This window comes from Phyllopteryx taeniolatus, chromosome 19 (assembly GCF_024500385.1).
Source record: "Phyllopteryx taeniolatus isolate TA_2022b chromosome 19, UOR_Ptae_1.2, whole genome shotgun sequence".
In the NCBI taxonomy this organism is placed as follows: Eukaryota; Metazoa; Chordata; class Actinopteri; order Syngnathiformes; family Syngnathidae; genus Phyllopteryx; species Phyllopteryx taeniolatus.
In genome coordinates this window covers 15,216,423-15,230,984 of record NC_084520.1, presented here as the reverse complement: position 1 = coordinate 15,230,984, position 14,562 = coordinate 15,216,423, and the positions used below count along the sequence as shown (strand labels likewise).

Below are 14,562 nucleotides of genomic sequence, written 5' to 3'. Positions count from 1 at the left end.
ATAAAAACTAGTCCGAGAATGGGTGTTGGGCCATAGGTTTTAATCTGCATCGTATTGAATGTCCTCTCTTGTGATGGAAAGAATTCTCACTTTTTTGGGGGGGGGGGGGGGAAAGGTCTGGGAAATGTGTGAAAACAATGCAAATGTGTTCACACGTTTAGAGGAGAGAAGACTTTTCTGTGCTCTGAATGTGATGATAAAGATCAAGTGTGTCCGAGTTTCAGTCATTGTGCCAAAGCCACCGAGCAGCAGTAAACAGGACATACCGAAGGAGAGTATTATACATCTCTTTCTTTTCTTTTTTTTTAATAATCAAAGTACGCCGTTTAGTCTACTATTCACTCAATAGATTATGTTCTGTGATCTGATCATATAACAAACACAGCAAGAACCTTGGAGCAACTTCATGTCAGATTCAAAACAAAGTGCAAGGCAAAGAAAAGATCATCATAAATACCGCTTTATCTTAACCACTGGTGAAAGGAATTACATTCCTTCTTTGAATGTCCTTTAGCTATATATATATATATATATATAATTTTTTTTTAAAAAGGTTTTGCCTTGCTTTCAAACAGGCTTTTCCTGCTCTGTGGAATGCCTCATTAGGTGGTTGCCATTACTTGTAAACATCTGCACTGTCTGACTGTCGCACGTGTGATCAGTGCATGATTAGGCCCAAACCGGAATTTAGCTACCCGTCTCCGCCCGCTCAATTATAAGCACATGCCAACCTCGAGCCGGTGCCATTTGCCGTGAAGACTGGAACATAGACATGGACCACATTAATTAAGTAAGGCTTTTTAGTAAAGCAAAGAGAACACTAGCTGAATAGTGAAGTTCTGAGGCTTAAAGTGGTGAGGACGTGTGAAAGGTAGGCAGATTTGTCATCGTTCTTTGACCTGTCTGAGAAAGTTTTCAGTCTGTTAAACAAATGGTGCCAGTCCTCACACTACTTAAGTAGAACAGATAAGGAAAGTTAAAAAAAAAAAAATTGATTTGGCTATTTCAATGGAAGAATGTTTAAAAAGTACAGACTGTGCTTAAGTACAAAAGTAAAAATGAAGTTATATACAATACCTGTTTTAAGTATATATATATATATATATATATATATTTTTTTTTTTTTTTTAAACCAAGAGCTAGCTCACGTTGACTCAGCCTATTGTGCTATCATCAGAATGTGTGGCAATAGCTTTGCTAACGTGAACTTTCTAACCAAAAACTGCTCAATTAGCTAATGAAAAAAAAAATTACATCTTACCTGTATGGGAGTTTTTAGTTGTTTTTGCTTTTTTTTTTTTTTTCTTTCTCAGATGAAACGGAGAATTTTTGAACGCCAAAAGCTGGTGTTTGCTGTGGGCCAGCACAAGATGCAACACATTCGCCTCAATTCTTGGAACAGACGTCAAAGATTGTCTTAAGTATTATAGGATGGCAAATATCTTGCGTTGCCAGATCTGTTGCCGTGGTCATTAATGCGCCCTGGTTCACGTTTCGCCATGTATGTGCTGTCCCTGTTTGATGCCAAGATTTCAAACAAAATCTCAACCAGGGTTGACGCGACCTCTCGATTTACACTTTTTTTTTTTTTTAAATATAGATACTTAACTCACCTACAAGCCTAAGTAGTAAGAACAGTTATCTGTTTGTAAATGTCAGAGTTACAAGTAAAAAGTGATCAGAAACATTTACATTCAAGTAAAGTACTTATACCTGAAATTTAGTATTTGTACTTTGTAACTTCCCACCACTCCTGTTAAATACAGCACAAGCCACCATCTTGTCATTTTTGACTTGCCTTCATACCTAAAATATCTGAGCAATATTTATCAGTGCTGAAGAGACCTAATGAAAGGCCTTAGAGTTCCCAATTGCTGGCAGAGTTCTTCAACTTTTTCGTACAAGACCTAGTAGTGGAAGACTTCTGCAGTCATGGGGGAATGGAGTTTTCTCAGCGGACTCTTCGACCACCTCCAGGCCCGCTCGCCCATGCTGGGCCGCTTCTGGCTCTTGCTGATGTTGGTTTTTAGGATCCTGATCTTGGGAACGGTGGCCAGCGACATGTTCGAGGACGAGCAGGAGGAGTTCGTGTGCAACACGCTCCAGCCGGGCTGTAAGCAGGTGTGCTACGACCAGGCCTTCCCCATCTCCCAGTACCGCTTCTGGGTCTTCCACATCGTCCTCATTGCCACGCCGTCGCTGCTCTTTATCATGTACGCCATGCATCATCACAACAAGAGAACCAGCCGCTCCAAAGTGCCTCAAGACTATCGAGAAATTCGCCAGTTGCGGAGGCTCTACATAGTCCACGTGGCCTTTCGGTTGTTCGCCGAAGTCGGCTTTCTCATCGCCCAGTGGTGGCTTTACGGCTTCAAGGTGGAGGCCCAGTATCCCTGCGACCGCTTCCCTTGTCCCTACACCGTGGACTGCTTCACCTCACGCCCGGCCGAGAAAACCGTCTTCCTCTGCTTCTACTTCGCGGTCGGGATCTTGTCCGCCATCTCCAGTTGCATCGAACTTCTCTACAGCTCCGTCAAGTGGTTCTGTTGCAGGCGAGAGCACCCCAGTGACCTGAGCGTCCACAGCTACAAGCCGGGGGAGCGGGGTGAGAAGACCGTGTCGGACTATGCGTCCGGCAGCGGGAGGACCAGGAAGGGGGCGCACGGGAGCAGCAAGAAGGGAAATGCGATGGCTTCCAAGTACAGGAATGGCAAATATGTGAGCAGCAAGACTTTCATGGTGTGATAGCCTACTTTTGGATTCTTCGAGAACATAATCACCTCACACGGAGTCAATGGAACAAAAAAGACAAGGGGATCAAGACTGGTGATAAAGTGCTCACACTTTACTTAAGTAGAAGTACAGATACTTGTGTAAAAGACTGCTAAAAGCAGAAGTGCAGACAGACATGTACGTGAGAATAATGACAGATGCTGTACAGTTGAATAGACTCTTGCATGCAAGGAGACTGTTCAACTGGTCTAAGAAGTTTCTTTCTCCCCAGGTGAGGTCACGTCAGTATGCACACATGAACAGGCTGTTATCATCTGCATTATGCAACCAATTAGGACTTGCGTTGTCTCACAACAGTGAAAATACAATTATCAGCGTGAGAGACGAACATGGTCTGTTTTCTTATCCTCACACTGAAACAGAAAGAACGATGATGACAGTGACAAAGCATTTGTACTTCATGACTTGCCACAACTGTTTTGGATCCACTTTTACCACAGATTACTCATTTAGCTCCAGACACGACACCGGTGCATAGTTACAGCCATACAGAAACGCATCGGGTACATGTTTTTGTATAATAATTTTCCATCAGTTATTTTGGGCCTTGGCCTCACTTCTCACATGTTATGTCATGTCTCTCGGGATAACAGTGGCAACGGAGGAAACAACATATACAGCAGTGCCTCCTGCTTGCGTGATTCATCTGCCAGTTAAGCGCTTGCAGGACCGAAATGTTCCTTGAGCGTCCTGCTCTGTTGTCAACAGCAGGTGGCAGCGGTTCAACAAATACTCGCTGTATTGTGGCAGCACTTGTCTGTTGTCATCACTTCGTTAACTGCCAAAATTCTAAATTAGTAATGATAACTACAAAAAATAAAAGTGCCTTACTTGTGTGTGTTTTCAGAGTAGATATAGAAATAATTACTGTATAATCATATCCCTTTTCATATCAATTACTGTACGCATTTTGTAACTAATATTTCTTTTAGGTTAGGTATCAAATTTCAGAACCGCTGTATTTAGCGCTGGTCTGATCCACTTTCTTTGTTTAAAGTGTTCTGCAAGGTTTTCGTTCAATCTGATGAGGATTGCTTTCAAAAAATAATAATAATGAAACATTTGCATGATTCTCACTCCGGTTGGAAAAGACATCCCTCCATGACGGATAGAGGCGAACATGATGTGAGTGATTATCAGGATTAAAAGTTCCAAAAATAAAACCCCTGCACTCACTGGAGAGCGATGAAACACATTTTGACGGCACGCTCCCACCGCTATCTGTGACTTTTCACGTGTCATCCCAAATGACTAAAACAAGGTCAGAGGAAGGGGGGAAAACAGGCGGCTCTGTAGTGATAAAGAAAGCGGTTTCATGATTTGAAGGATAAAATTTACACACGCATAAATTATTGTTTTGTGCCATAAATTTAATTCCAGTATTCCACCTGCAAATATGCATGGATCCCTATAACCCAAAGCCCTAATATAGATGGCGCCAAACCACAACTTTTTTTATTAGACAAGGGTTTGGCCTGTGCGAGTATTTGACGCACCCCCCCCCCCCCCCCCCCCAAGAAGGTTGATAATTGCCTTTAAGATAGCACCAAAGCGCTACTTTTCTATTGGACTGGGCTTATGCCTGTTTAAAAGAAGCTCCTCCCCTCACCTCAACATAGTTCCTTGACACCAAAGCACTACTTTTCTATTACACAGGACTTTTGAATTGACCTACTGACAGATTTTTGGGGGATGAATCAACATCCTTTTTTTTATTTGCTGAAAAAGTCACCCATTTCCTCTTTTTGTGCTCAGGCCAAAGCAATAACAACAACAATCTGGTGCTATCTTGGTGCCAAGGAACTACGTTGAAGTGAATTGAAGAGCTTCATTTGGACATCAGTAGTACTTTGGTGCCATCTTGTACGATCCATCGGCAATTACAAAGCCATTTGAGGGTGGGTGTAAATTATTGTAGAAATGTCGCTATTCACGGGAGGTTTGGGTCTCTTTCCCCCACAAATTGCGGGGGGTCCACAGTAACCGTATTCTTCAGACAACCTCCAAGGGGTCCCTGTCAGCCTTGGACACCATCACGACGACATCGGCGGGAACCTTTTCAGTTAGTTTATCCCGGAACACGGACAGATAGCCGCGCTCGCTGTTGCTGTGATCACTGAGGATGACGCTCGTTCCCTTAGCAACCGCATCCAGCACCTCATGGTGGGACATCTCACCTAAAACCATATTAATCAGCGTTAAAAGTGCCAGTCAAGTGGTCACGGGAATACGTTTGGTTCCACAGAGGAGGGCCACCCACCGGTGACGTAAAGGTCTGCTTGGACGCCGTTCAGCACCGAGGCTCCTGATCCCGCACATACAGCCACGGAGTGCACAAAGGATTCTGGGAATTATACAAAGTGTGAGCTGAACTTCCCCCCCCCCCCCCCCCCCCCCCCCACCCTTCAATTGTCGTCGTCATAATTTCCCTGGGCTTTTGCGCCTCCTCACCTTGCGTGTGTCCCTGTCCGAGGGCCAAACGGAGGTAGCTCAAACCCAAGTGGGACTTCATTTTCTTCACAGCTGTCGCCACGGATACCGGCTGGTCCAAAACACTGAGTCGCCCCTGACCGTGGCCCCGCCAAGGGGGCTACAGAAGTCAAAAAGTACATCAGTCATTCCCAACACTACGTACCACGCTAGAAAGTTATTAAAATTACTCACCCTTTCTGCTTTAAGGATGCGGACGGACCTGTCGGCACCAATTATGTATCGCGTCACTTTATCCACAACAGGAGCCAGCGCTGCATCACTGCAGTACAGGCTGACTTGAGTCTCGGAGGCATCACATCTGTTACAAAGGCAAACAAAATGTCCGTGGTCGTTTTAGTCAGGATTACGCTCAAATATAATTTCCACAAGTTTCCTGTAACGTATTAAAGTGTGTCACTTGTCTTTATGTATTAGCGTCGAACCTGAGCGGATCTTGTACTATGACTCCATCCAAAGCCTTCAGTTCCTCCAGGAGAACGTCTAACAGGTTATCATTGCATTGGAATTGCACTACGTGACTGTAAGGGAAGTGGACATAGGCCTGATTCAACACAGACACCTGACCGGCACCTGGAACCGAAAAAAAAACACTTGGTCAGAATAGGTCAGTGATTCCCAACTTTTATTGAGCCAAGTCACATGTCTTTCATTACAAAAATCTCACTTCTAACTCGCTAATAGTCATTGTTGCCACAGAGCAAAGCGAATATATGCCGGTGAGTAATTGTTGTATGCGTTGCTGCTCCACGTGTGTTTAAGTAGCAGTTGTTTAAAGGTTTATGATTACCATAACATCAATGCTAATTTACATGAGCCCATCTATGGCATTTCACATGATATGTTAGCATTAGCCTGGTGGACTTTCATTCGATTCAATGATATGGTTCGTATGAACCTTTGAGCGTTTAAATACACTATGTTTAATTCCATTTTGTTTTATGTGTCGGCTTTGGCGGCAACGTCGACTGAGACTGACAAACAGCTTGAAGCAAGCACGTTTGGCCTCTTATTTGGAGAATAGTGAGAAATAGGGAAAGTGAGAAAAGGTCATGATGAATACTTCAAAGTGTTTTTCAAATACGTTTAAATGTGTTTTAATAAGTTTAAAGTGTGTGTGAGGGGTAAAATGATTTAACAAAAACAATACAAAAAAATCTTAATACTGTATTTAAAACTACAAATTTAAACTTATAAAGAAATCTGTTGAAATGTCAACATCTTTAATTTGACATGGACAAAACAGAATGTTTACATTCATAATATGTATTAGATATTGTTTACAATACGATGCCTACCGTTCCAAAATTCCCAAGGCCTAACTCTCAATGGAAATTTACCAGAAACTTTACAGCAATTTACCACAAATTTTCCACCCCTTCCCCACCTTGGTGTGACACATTTCCCACTGACTCACCAAGTCCTCCGACAAGCCAGTCGTTAACTCCTCCACGAACGCTGTCCCAGGACGTGTGAGGCGAGAAGACCGCGATGCCGGCCTCCAACGCTCGGATAGCCAATCGCTGCTTCCAGTCCTTCTGGACCAGACGTTTGAACGGTCGAAAGAGAGGAGGATGATAGGAGATGATGAGATCGCAGTCTTCGGCCCGCGCTTCCTCCATGACGGCCCGCGTGAGGTCGTTGGTCAGCAAGACGGTTTTGACGGGCCGCGGCTCGCTGGGTTCCAGCAGCAGGCCCACGTTGTCCCACGGCTCGGCCAGCGAGAGGGGAGCGAGATCCTCCAAAACATTTAGGACGTCCTTGAGCTCCATCGGGCCGGGGCGGAGAGCGGAACCACAGCGGGGGAGGATGGAGCAGAAACGAGGGGCTGCGGTTTGAGGAATGGACCTGGTCCAAACACGTCTGTATATTTGCGATAGAAATGTCTTCGGAAGGTTCTTACATCCAGTCGATATCAAGTGAGACCTGCGAGGATGAACACATTAACTACAGAAACACTTGACTTACGAGTGACCTGACGAACGAAAGTCCGGTAGCTTAATGCTAATACCTAATGGCAAATGCCACAGATGAGGCTAAGCAAACTAGCATTGATATTGTGGTAGTTATAAACCTCAAAACAACTTATGTTTGAGCACAAGCGGTAGCAACATATGCACACAGAGAATACAACAATACTCACAAGACTATACTGTATTCTTTATCCTCTGAGAAAAAGATAAATATTACTGCATCTTATTTCCGACAGTCTGTGTGTCTCATCATCGGATCCATGCGTAGTATGTCTATGTATTATACTCCCCCCCCCCCCCCCCACACCAGACAATGTCCATTAATTAATGAATGAAATCATGATGCACAAACTGTAGTGCTTTTTTTTTTTTTAAATGAAAAAAACGATGCAATTTTATTTATGTTTTTGGGAATTCTGCAACAGATTAATGACATTTCTATTTATTTTATTGGTGAAAGAGAGATAGGGGTGTTTTTTGTAATGGGTATTTTGTCGTAGTGGATTTCTTGCTCGAGTACTTAAGTGGCTCCAACGCCAGAGATAAATTCCTTGTGGTTTCACATACTTGGCCAAGAAAGATGATTCTAAAATGTGGGAGGAAAAAAGCAATTCCCATTTCAAAACAACAGGGGGCAGCAATTTTAGTGGTCAGCGGTGGAGAATTGAAACCCAGCACCATATGTAATATTAGATACGTTTAAACTTTTTTTCCAACTTTTTATTTCAATTTAGGAATTAGTTTTGATTAAAGGTTGGCAAGATGACAAAAGGACTTTTCAACAGTTAATAACTGGACTGGCACACAAGTCATAGTTAGCACGAAGCTAACAACGCAGCTAGCCGCGGCGAATCTGATTTGCTATCTTCCAAGGTGAACCAACACGTCTCTGCTTGACCACATATAGTTTACATTTTAATGGCAAGTAAAGTATTTTTTTTATCAATGGCGTTCGTAATCAGACAGGGACACGCGAGTGCACACACTTACGTACATGAAAAGTGGGGAGCAGCGCTCTTCCGGTTTCCGGTGACGCCACCGCACGCTCGCAATTCGATTGGGCCGTCCGTTATTGCGCTGTGACGCGTGATTGTTGAAATGAGCGACATTATGGATTGAAATACTGTACTGTCTACTATATATATATATATAGCCATAAACACGTCTGTGTTGGTCATCACCATTTAAAAAAGGTGCGTTTGTGAAAAAAATCCAAATGAATCCATCAATCCGTCTATTGTCTGGACTCAGGGATATTTGATCATTTATCCATCCAAACATCTTTCATCAATCGAGCCATGATGATTCCATCTAACCTTGCATCAATCCATTCATCTCGAGACCGAAGCATCCCTGGTCAGAGACCCATGATGAGTAGCAGCTATTACATAGCTGAATTTTGCTGCATTGTGTAACACCATTTTGTAAGTAAAGCATTAAAAAAAGTATTATTTTTTTTTTCAAATGAGCAGGAAAAGATCAGAGGACAACTCTGTGTGTGTGTGTGTGTGTGTGTGTGGCAGCTGTTCCAGCAGCCGAACGACGCACTACTTCTGAGAAATCCGGATTATCACGTCCTCTGCAATGAACACATGCGAGCCGCGCACATAAACAAAAACACAGCGGAAGGTCGGCAATGTTCAATGCTAAACCGCAGGTCCCGCTTCGAGTGGCCGCATTAGCATTGAGGCCCAATCTGAGAGATTATCGGGGATTAGCGCGATAAAGGTCGATGCTGGATGTCGGACGGATCAGGGAGGGATCAGGGAAAAAGGTCTGGTGTTACGTCATGCGCTGTTTGTCACGTAAAAGGCCGAGATGGCAAAACTACTTTGTACTTCAGTAAAAGTGCAGAAACTTGCAGAAAAGATTCTGGGATGGATGTAGGGAGCAAAAGTAAAAAGTCACCTGAAAAAATACAGCGGATACTCAAATCCAAGTACAGATACGTGAAAAATCTACTTAAGTACATGAACAAAAGTATTTGATTACTGCTTCGTTTGGATTCGTCGGTGCCGCGAGGTCACCGGGCCCATCTGGTCCTGCATGCCCGTTCGGTTTTTGACACGCCATCGCAGATGATGACGCTTGGATCTGTGTCTCAGTCACTCAATGTTAAAAATCCCAATTCTTAATGTCAAGACTCTCGTTGACGTCTGGCGGAAACCTCCTATGTCCAAATATGGGCAATTTCACATTTTTTTCCACAATACTATTAATCTGTCCTCATGTCGTCTGTTATTTGTACGCATTACAAACCAATTGAAAGTGTTGAAAATAGCGTCAGAATCCCAACGCTGTCTTGAACGCTTTGACCTGTCTGAGAAGTGTTGTAAAACTCCACCTCTTCCCCCACTCTACGGAGCCGTGTGGCATTTTGTCACCTCAAGATTGAAAGTCTGGATGTTTTTTTTATTTTTTTTAGACAATAAAGGAATATAGTTAGATACATTTGAGTAAATCACATTTGTAATGCTTCGGTGGAGAAAGAACGGTCAGCCACAAAAGTAAATTACGCACACTGATTCATTTACGCCTATTAAACTGTTTAGTCAGCTCATTGTTTTTTTACTTTTTTGAGACATTTATGTCTGGTGCTGTGCCGTGAGACTAAAATATGTGCCTTGTCTCAAAAAAGGTTGGGAAACACAGGTTTACCGTTTAAAAAAAATCAATACATTAATCTTGTTCTCCACATTTCTGTGAAGGCTTTCTTTCCCATTTCTGAGAGGAGCAAACAAATCTTAATACCCTCCAAAAAGCCTATTACGACAAGAGAAAGCATCACGACAGATGACTTTTAGAGGACATAAAATCACTCTTATCAACTGGCCGGCTTCTCCATTTTTGCCCGGGCAATCTCTTTATCCTGATGCTCCTCCAAAACCAAGGCAGACGGGTTCCCTTAATCCGAAACATTTCATCCACCACAATGTTTGACGGCATTGTTTATTGTATTTATTTTTTTCAAATCTCATCTGAGGAACATCCATAGAACATCGTACTGTTTTATTATACAACCGGATGTTACGCAAGTTGGTTGTTTATGGGTGGGCTTTGCTGTGCAAAAAGTATATTTGAATGTTACTTTTGCTGAATATTATTTACTACGCTTGGCAGATACCGTGTCATGCAACTAGTGGCTCTTAATTATTAAAAATGATTCATACCTCACAGGGATCTTATTTACTTTTATTTTTTGTAGTAAGTTTCCCCTTAAATTCATCTGCGGGACGTATCTGTTTATGCAGGTGCTGCTGTTTTGGTTAGCAACAGGGATCAAATGGGCTCAGCTCAGCAGATCACTAGTTAATGTAATACTTAACTATACCACTACTTCCTGATTTGTCCAATATTGGGGGAAATACGGTATCTGGAATAAGATGTTTTTTTATTTTTATCCACTCATGAAAGAAGTAGCTGTATTGTCTACAGTAATGATGATATTGTCTAAAGTGTCTTAAAACTAGTGTATTTACACTACCTACACCTATGGAATTAGAGTATCATTTTCAACTAAATTTGCTCAGTAATAAAATCTCAATAATACCCTATTAAGATTTTTAAAGAAAAAAAATGTTTGAACTAAGTTAACACGTTCACTGCCATTGACGGCTTTAGTAGTCAAATATCCATGTTAACTGGGAAGGCTGGCATGCTCTTACACAAAAACTGCCTGGTAAGAAGAACTATCTCAGTTTGAGATATTGAATTTTAGTTCGATTTGAGGTTTTGCTGTAGATACAACCAAAATGATCTTTTCACCCCCTTGAATAACTACAAAATAAACAGTTAATGGAATGGACAAATGCTGCGCATTTGCAGAGGTTTCAAAGTTGTCGTCGGTCGGCCTCGGTTGTCATTTATTCGACATCATCCTGACAAACTCTGTGGGAGAGAGAAAGAAAAAAGAAGAGTGTTAAGCAAACAAAAACCTTGACTGACAATAGTGCCAGTACAGCTGGACCTTGGACTTGCGAGCGAGCACATGCACACAAAAACCCCAAATGCTGCTCAAGCACGTGCGCTTTCGCCCTAGCTGATAAAAGTGCCCGTTTCTTTTCTTCATTCATGAATATAAAAAAATTAAATCTCTGTCATCAATTCCACCGTAAGTGTTGATATTTGAGGGGTATTTATTTGAGTTCTTGGGTGAATTGTACATAGGCTCCCACGTTAATTTATTTGGGGTTAATCAGTAGCACTTAAAATGTTGGCAGGTGTGCTGGCCCTCATTTAAAATGAATTTGATTTGAAGCGATTGCTTAATTCAGTCACAGTCACATCTCCATTTTTAAGAGGGTGTGTGCACTTATGCAGCCACATTACAACACGCAAATACTACAGGAATTACACTTTATAAAACCAGTTTATTTCTTTACAGTATCTTTTATTATTTTTTTAGACAACACAATGCTATTTTTCCGAATTAAAAACAGGCAACTGGAACGGATTAGTGGCATTACAATTCATTTCAATGGGGGAAATTGATTTGATACCTGAATAAACGCTGTTGTTACGGAGCGCATGAATCTCGTCAGTCAAGGTTCCCGCTGTATTTGTCGCGCGTTATTTCAAAGAAGAGGACGTCAGTACCTTCGAAGTCGACCGTGCCGTCCCCGTTGTCGTCGGCTTCTTTGACGATGGCGTCGATCTCTCTCCTGCTCATGTGCTCTCCCATTAACTTAATCATGGCTGACCGCAGCTCTTCTGTGGTGATCTCGCCGTCGCCGTCGGCGTCGAACTAGAAAACGAAGGTCAAGCTTGCGATCAAGTTTTTGGCTTGTTGCAAGTTAGCGGTTGTTATTGTTTGTTTCGGGGGTTGACCTCTTTGAAGGCGTTTTTCAGCTCCTTCACGCCAATCATGCCGGCTGTTTCCGCCAGAAGTTTGGGTGCCATCAGATCTACAAAGTCCTCAAAGTCCACTCTGCCACCAACTGGAAAGCAAACGTGAGGAAAATGCATAATACCAAAAAAAAAAAATACATTTTAATCTATACATTTTTTTATACGGCTTATGATCAATAAAGTATTCTATCATTATCAATGTTGAAGGACGGATGTTTTTACACTTTTACGTCGGGATTATTATTTTTTTGTTATTAAACTATTACGTGCAATGCATTTCCTTTGAATCGTCATCATCATGGAATCAAATTGCGCTCCATGTTACAGTGGCTTACAATAATATGAAATATACTTTTTAGGAATAAAACAGGTCTTGCTTTTGAACAATTAGGCCTAGTACATTACTGGACTCTATTTTAATATTGGCCATGATGGTGGTAGTGTAGAGACAACTATTTTACAATTTTTTACTTGGTGTAAAAAGTTTGAGAACACCACTTCCCAAAGCTAAAAATTCCGTTTTTTTTAAATATTATTATTTATACTATACAAAGTGTAGAATTTCACTGCATCATATAAGAGCTTTTTTAAAATATTTTTTTTCCCAAGGTATTGATGTAATAATATGTAGAATTTCATTTTTCTACAAAACGTTATTTCACATTATATCACAAATAAGAATGACATATTCATATACAACACTGTCTTAGTGTTGACTGTAAGCAGTGTGCTAGCTAAGGTTTAATTAAAAAAAAATAAACAAAATAAAAAAGTGAAAAATAAAGATCATGCTGTACTTTGGAGCTTTTGACTTGTGGACTCACGGTTCATGTTGATATTTTGGCTCAGCTCGATGAGCTCCATCTCGGTGGGCATGTAGCCCATCGTCCTCATCAGGTTGCCCAGGTCCTTGCAGCTGATCAGGCCGTCCTTGTCCTTGTCGAACTCATTGAAGGCGTCGCGCAGCTCTGCGCAAACGCAGCACAGATCCATCAAACGGGCACGCAGCCATTCGTCTAGAAACAAGAAGTACGCGGATGCGGGCGGCTTACCGTCTATCTCCTCATCTGCCAGTTCTCTTGCCTGCACAGGAGGAAGAAAATGGCAAAATGTGAATAAGAAAATATATATACAGAGGGGAGGGTTTTACAAGAATAATGTTTAGGTAGTAATCGAACAACTTTGGTAGATGCTTAAACTTTTTACACCAAGTACCACTTCAAAAAATACTTTCCAAGTTACCACCATTATGACCAACATTACAATACAGGCTGACATAAAAATGCGCAATTCAAAATATTAAATGAAAAGCACCACCTAAAAACAATACTCAGTATTAAAATACAGTAGCGTAGTAGGCCCAAGTGTCGGTCAAAAACGAAGCACAGGTATTATTCCTAAAAAGTATACTTAATATTATTGTAAGCCGCTGTAACATAATTTGCAGTGTGAACTTTAACGCTGTAAATATAGGAAAAAAAATAAAAAAAAACTGCAGATAAGTAATGTCAAAATATTTTGCAAAATATAAATAAATAAATACATTTATTGGCCAACAAGTATAAAAACCCATCAAAAACTGCAAAAAAAGACTAAGCACAGTTTAGTCGTACTCACGATATTTTTCCCGCCTCGCAAGAAAATGCACGCTGCTCCCAAGCTCATGTCTGCAACAGGAAACAACCGCCATTAGCGATACGTAAAGATGACCCATGTGACCTTTGAAGAGGTTTGCTCACCGGATGACTTTGTTGCCGCCTTCTTCTTGCGACCTCAGCTGCTTAAAATTCCCTCTTGTTTCTCAGTCTTGCGGGATGGAGCCACCACTGACCAAGTACGCCGCCACCCCGGGTGGATGCTGCGATGATGATGATGATGGTGATGATGACGATGATGATGATGATGATGATGAGGAGGAGGACGGCAAGGGTGAGGGGAGTGGCAGGGCGGCTGTCAGCGGCGAGAATGCAGGAGAGCGGGGGGGGGGGGGCGGGCTTAAGCGATGCCCCTGCTTTGAGCGGAGCGGCTGAGAGGGCGAAAGTACGCAGATACTTTTGTTTAAAAAAGCAAAAAAAAAAAGTAGTAGATCTCATTCAACCGAGACGTCCACTGCGGTTGACTTTCCCGTTTTCTATTTATGGGGATTAAAAGTAGTAAAAGTCTTAAAAAACAAAACAAAATACTGTTAAAAAATATATAGATACCTGTAAGAGTAACTTTGTTACCACTGCTGACAGGTGACGTCACGATGCGGTCCAATGGAAGCGATGCGGTCACCTGACCCTGACGAGACGATACTCTTACGTCTGTGTAAGGTGACCTCTTGACCTCTTTAAGTCTTTCACTTACCTTTGTATAAGAACCTTTAAACTGCAACCAACAGTGTCATAAATTGTGTCGACTGCTTAAAAAAATAATTTCAAAAAATATATATATATCAATAACTATTCTTTTATCA

At 41.8% G+C, this 14,562-nt stretch overlaps 2 protein-coding genes across 5 annotated transcripts; one reads left to right on the top strand and one right to left on the bottom strand.

Moving 5' to 3' along the window:
* The first annotated feature begins 711 nt into the window (after nt 1-711).
* On the top strand, nt 712-3,822 carry LOC133469804 (gap junction delta-3 protein-like). Its single transcript, XM_061757358.1, has 2 exons — nt 712-871; nt 1,314-3,822. Exon 2 carries the CDS (start codon nt 1,933-1,935, stop codon nt 2,743-2,745), a length of 813 nt encoding a protein of 270 aa, XP_061613342.1. The 5' UTR covers nt 712-871; nt 1,314-1,932; the 3' UTR covers nt 2,746-3,822.
* nif3l1 (NIF3 NGG1 interacting factor 3-like 1 (S. cerevisiae)) lies at nt 2,825-14,037 on the bottom strand. Of its 4 annotated transcripts, XR_009785787.1 has the most exons (8): nt 13,844-14,037; nt 13,722-13,771; nt 13,157-13,187; nt 12,929-13,072; nt 12,084-12,193; nt 11,853-12,000; nt 8,251-11,144; nt 7,070-7,209 (listed from the first exon to the last, which is right to left on the bottom strand). XR_009785787.1 is itself a non-coding variant. In XM_061757317.1 (7 exons), the coding sequence occupies exons 1-7, from the start codon at nt 8,535-8,537 to the stop codon at nt 4,786-4,788; spliced, it is 1,479 nt and encodes a 492-aa protein (XP_061613301.1). In that variant the 5' UTR covers nt 8,538-11,113; the 3' UTR covers nt 2,825-4,785. The 4 variants fall into 4 exon arrangements, 3 of the variants coding, with proteins under 3 accessions (XP_061613301.1, XP_061613302.1, XP_061613303.1); XM_061757317.1 differs by lacking the exons at nt 11,853-12,000; nt 12,084-12,193; nt 12,929-13,072; ... (1 more) ...; nt 13,722-13,771; nt 13,844-14,037 and adding exons at nt 2,825-4,970; nt 5,054-5,137; nt 5,245-5,383; nt 5,458-5,584; nt 5,709-5,856 and having other exon boundaries at nt 6,701-7,209; nt 8,251-11,113; XM_061757318.1 differs by lacking the exons at nt 11,853-12,000; nt 12,084-12,193; nt 12,929-13,072; ... (1 more) ...; nt 13,722-13,771; nt 13,844-14,037 and adding exons at nt 2,825-4,970; nt 5,054-5,098; nt 5,245-5,383; nt 5,458-5,584; nt 5,709-5,856 and having other exon boundaries at nt 6,701-7,209; nt 8,251-11,113.
* Between the last annotated feature and the right edge of the window lie 525 nt (nt 14,038-14,562).

Excerpts from the sequence above, each read along its gene's own strand:
- LOC133469804 (XM_061757358.1), top strand. The coding sequence starts at position 1,933 with ATGGGGGAATGGAGTTTTCTCAGCGGACTCTTCGACCACCTCCAGGCC.
- nif3l1 (XM_061757317.1), bottom strand. The coding sequence starts at position 8,537 with ATGTTTGGATGGATAAATGATCAAATATCCCTGAGTCCAGACAATAGA. Across the intron at positions 7,210-8,250 it reads CGCTGCTCCCCACTTTTCAT|GTCTCACTTGATATCGACTG; the intron begins GTACGTAAGTGT and ends TCATCCTCGCAG. Across the intron at positions 4,971-5,053 it reads AGCAGACCTTTACGTCACCG|GTGAGATGTCCCACCATGAG; the intron begins GTGGGTGGCCCT and ends ATATGGTTTTAG.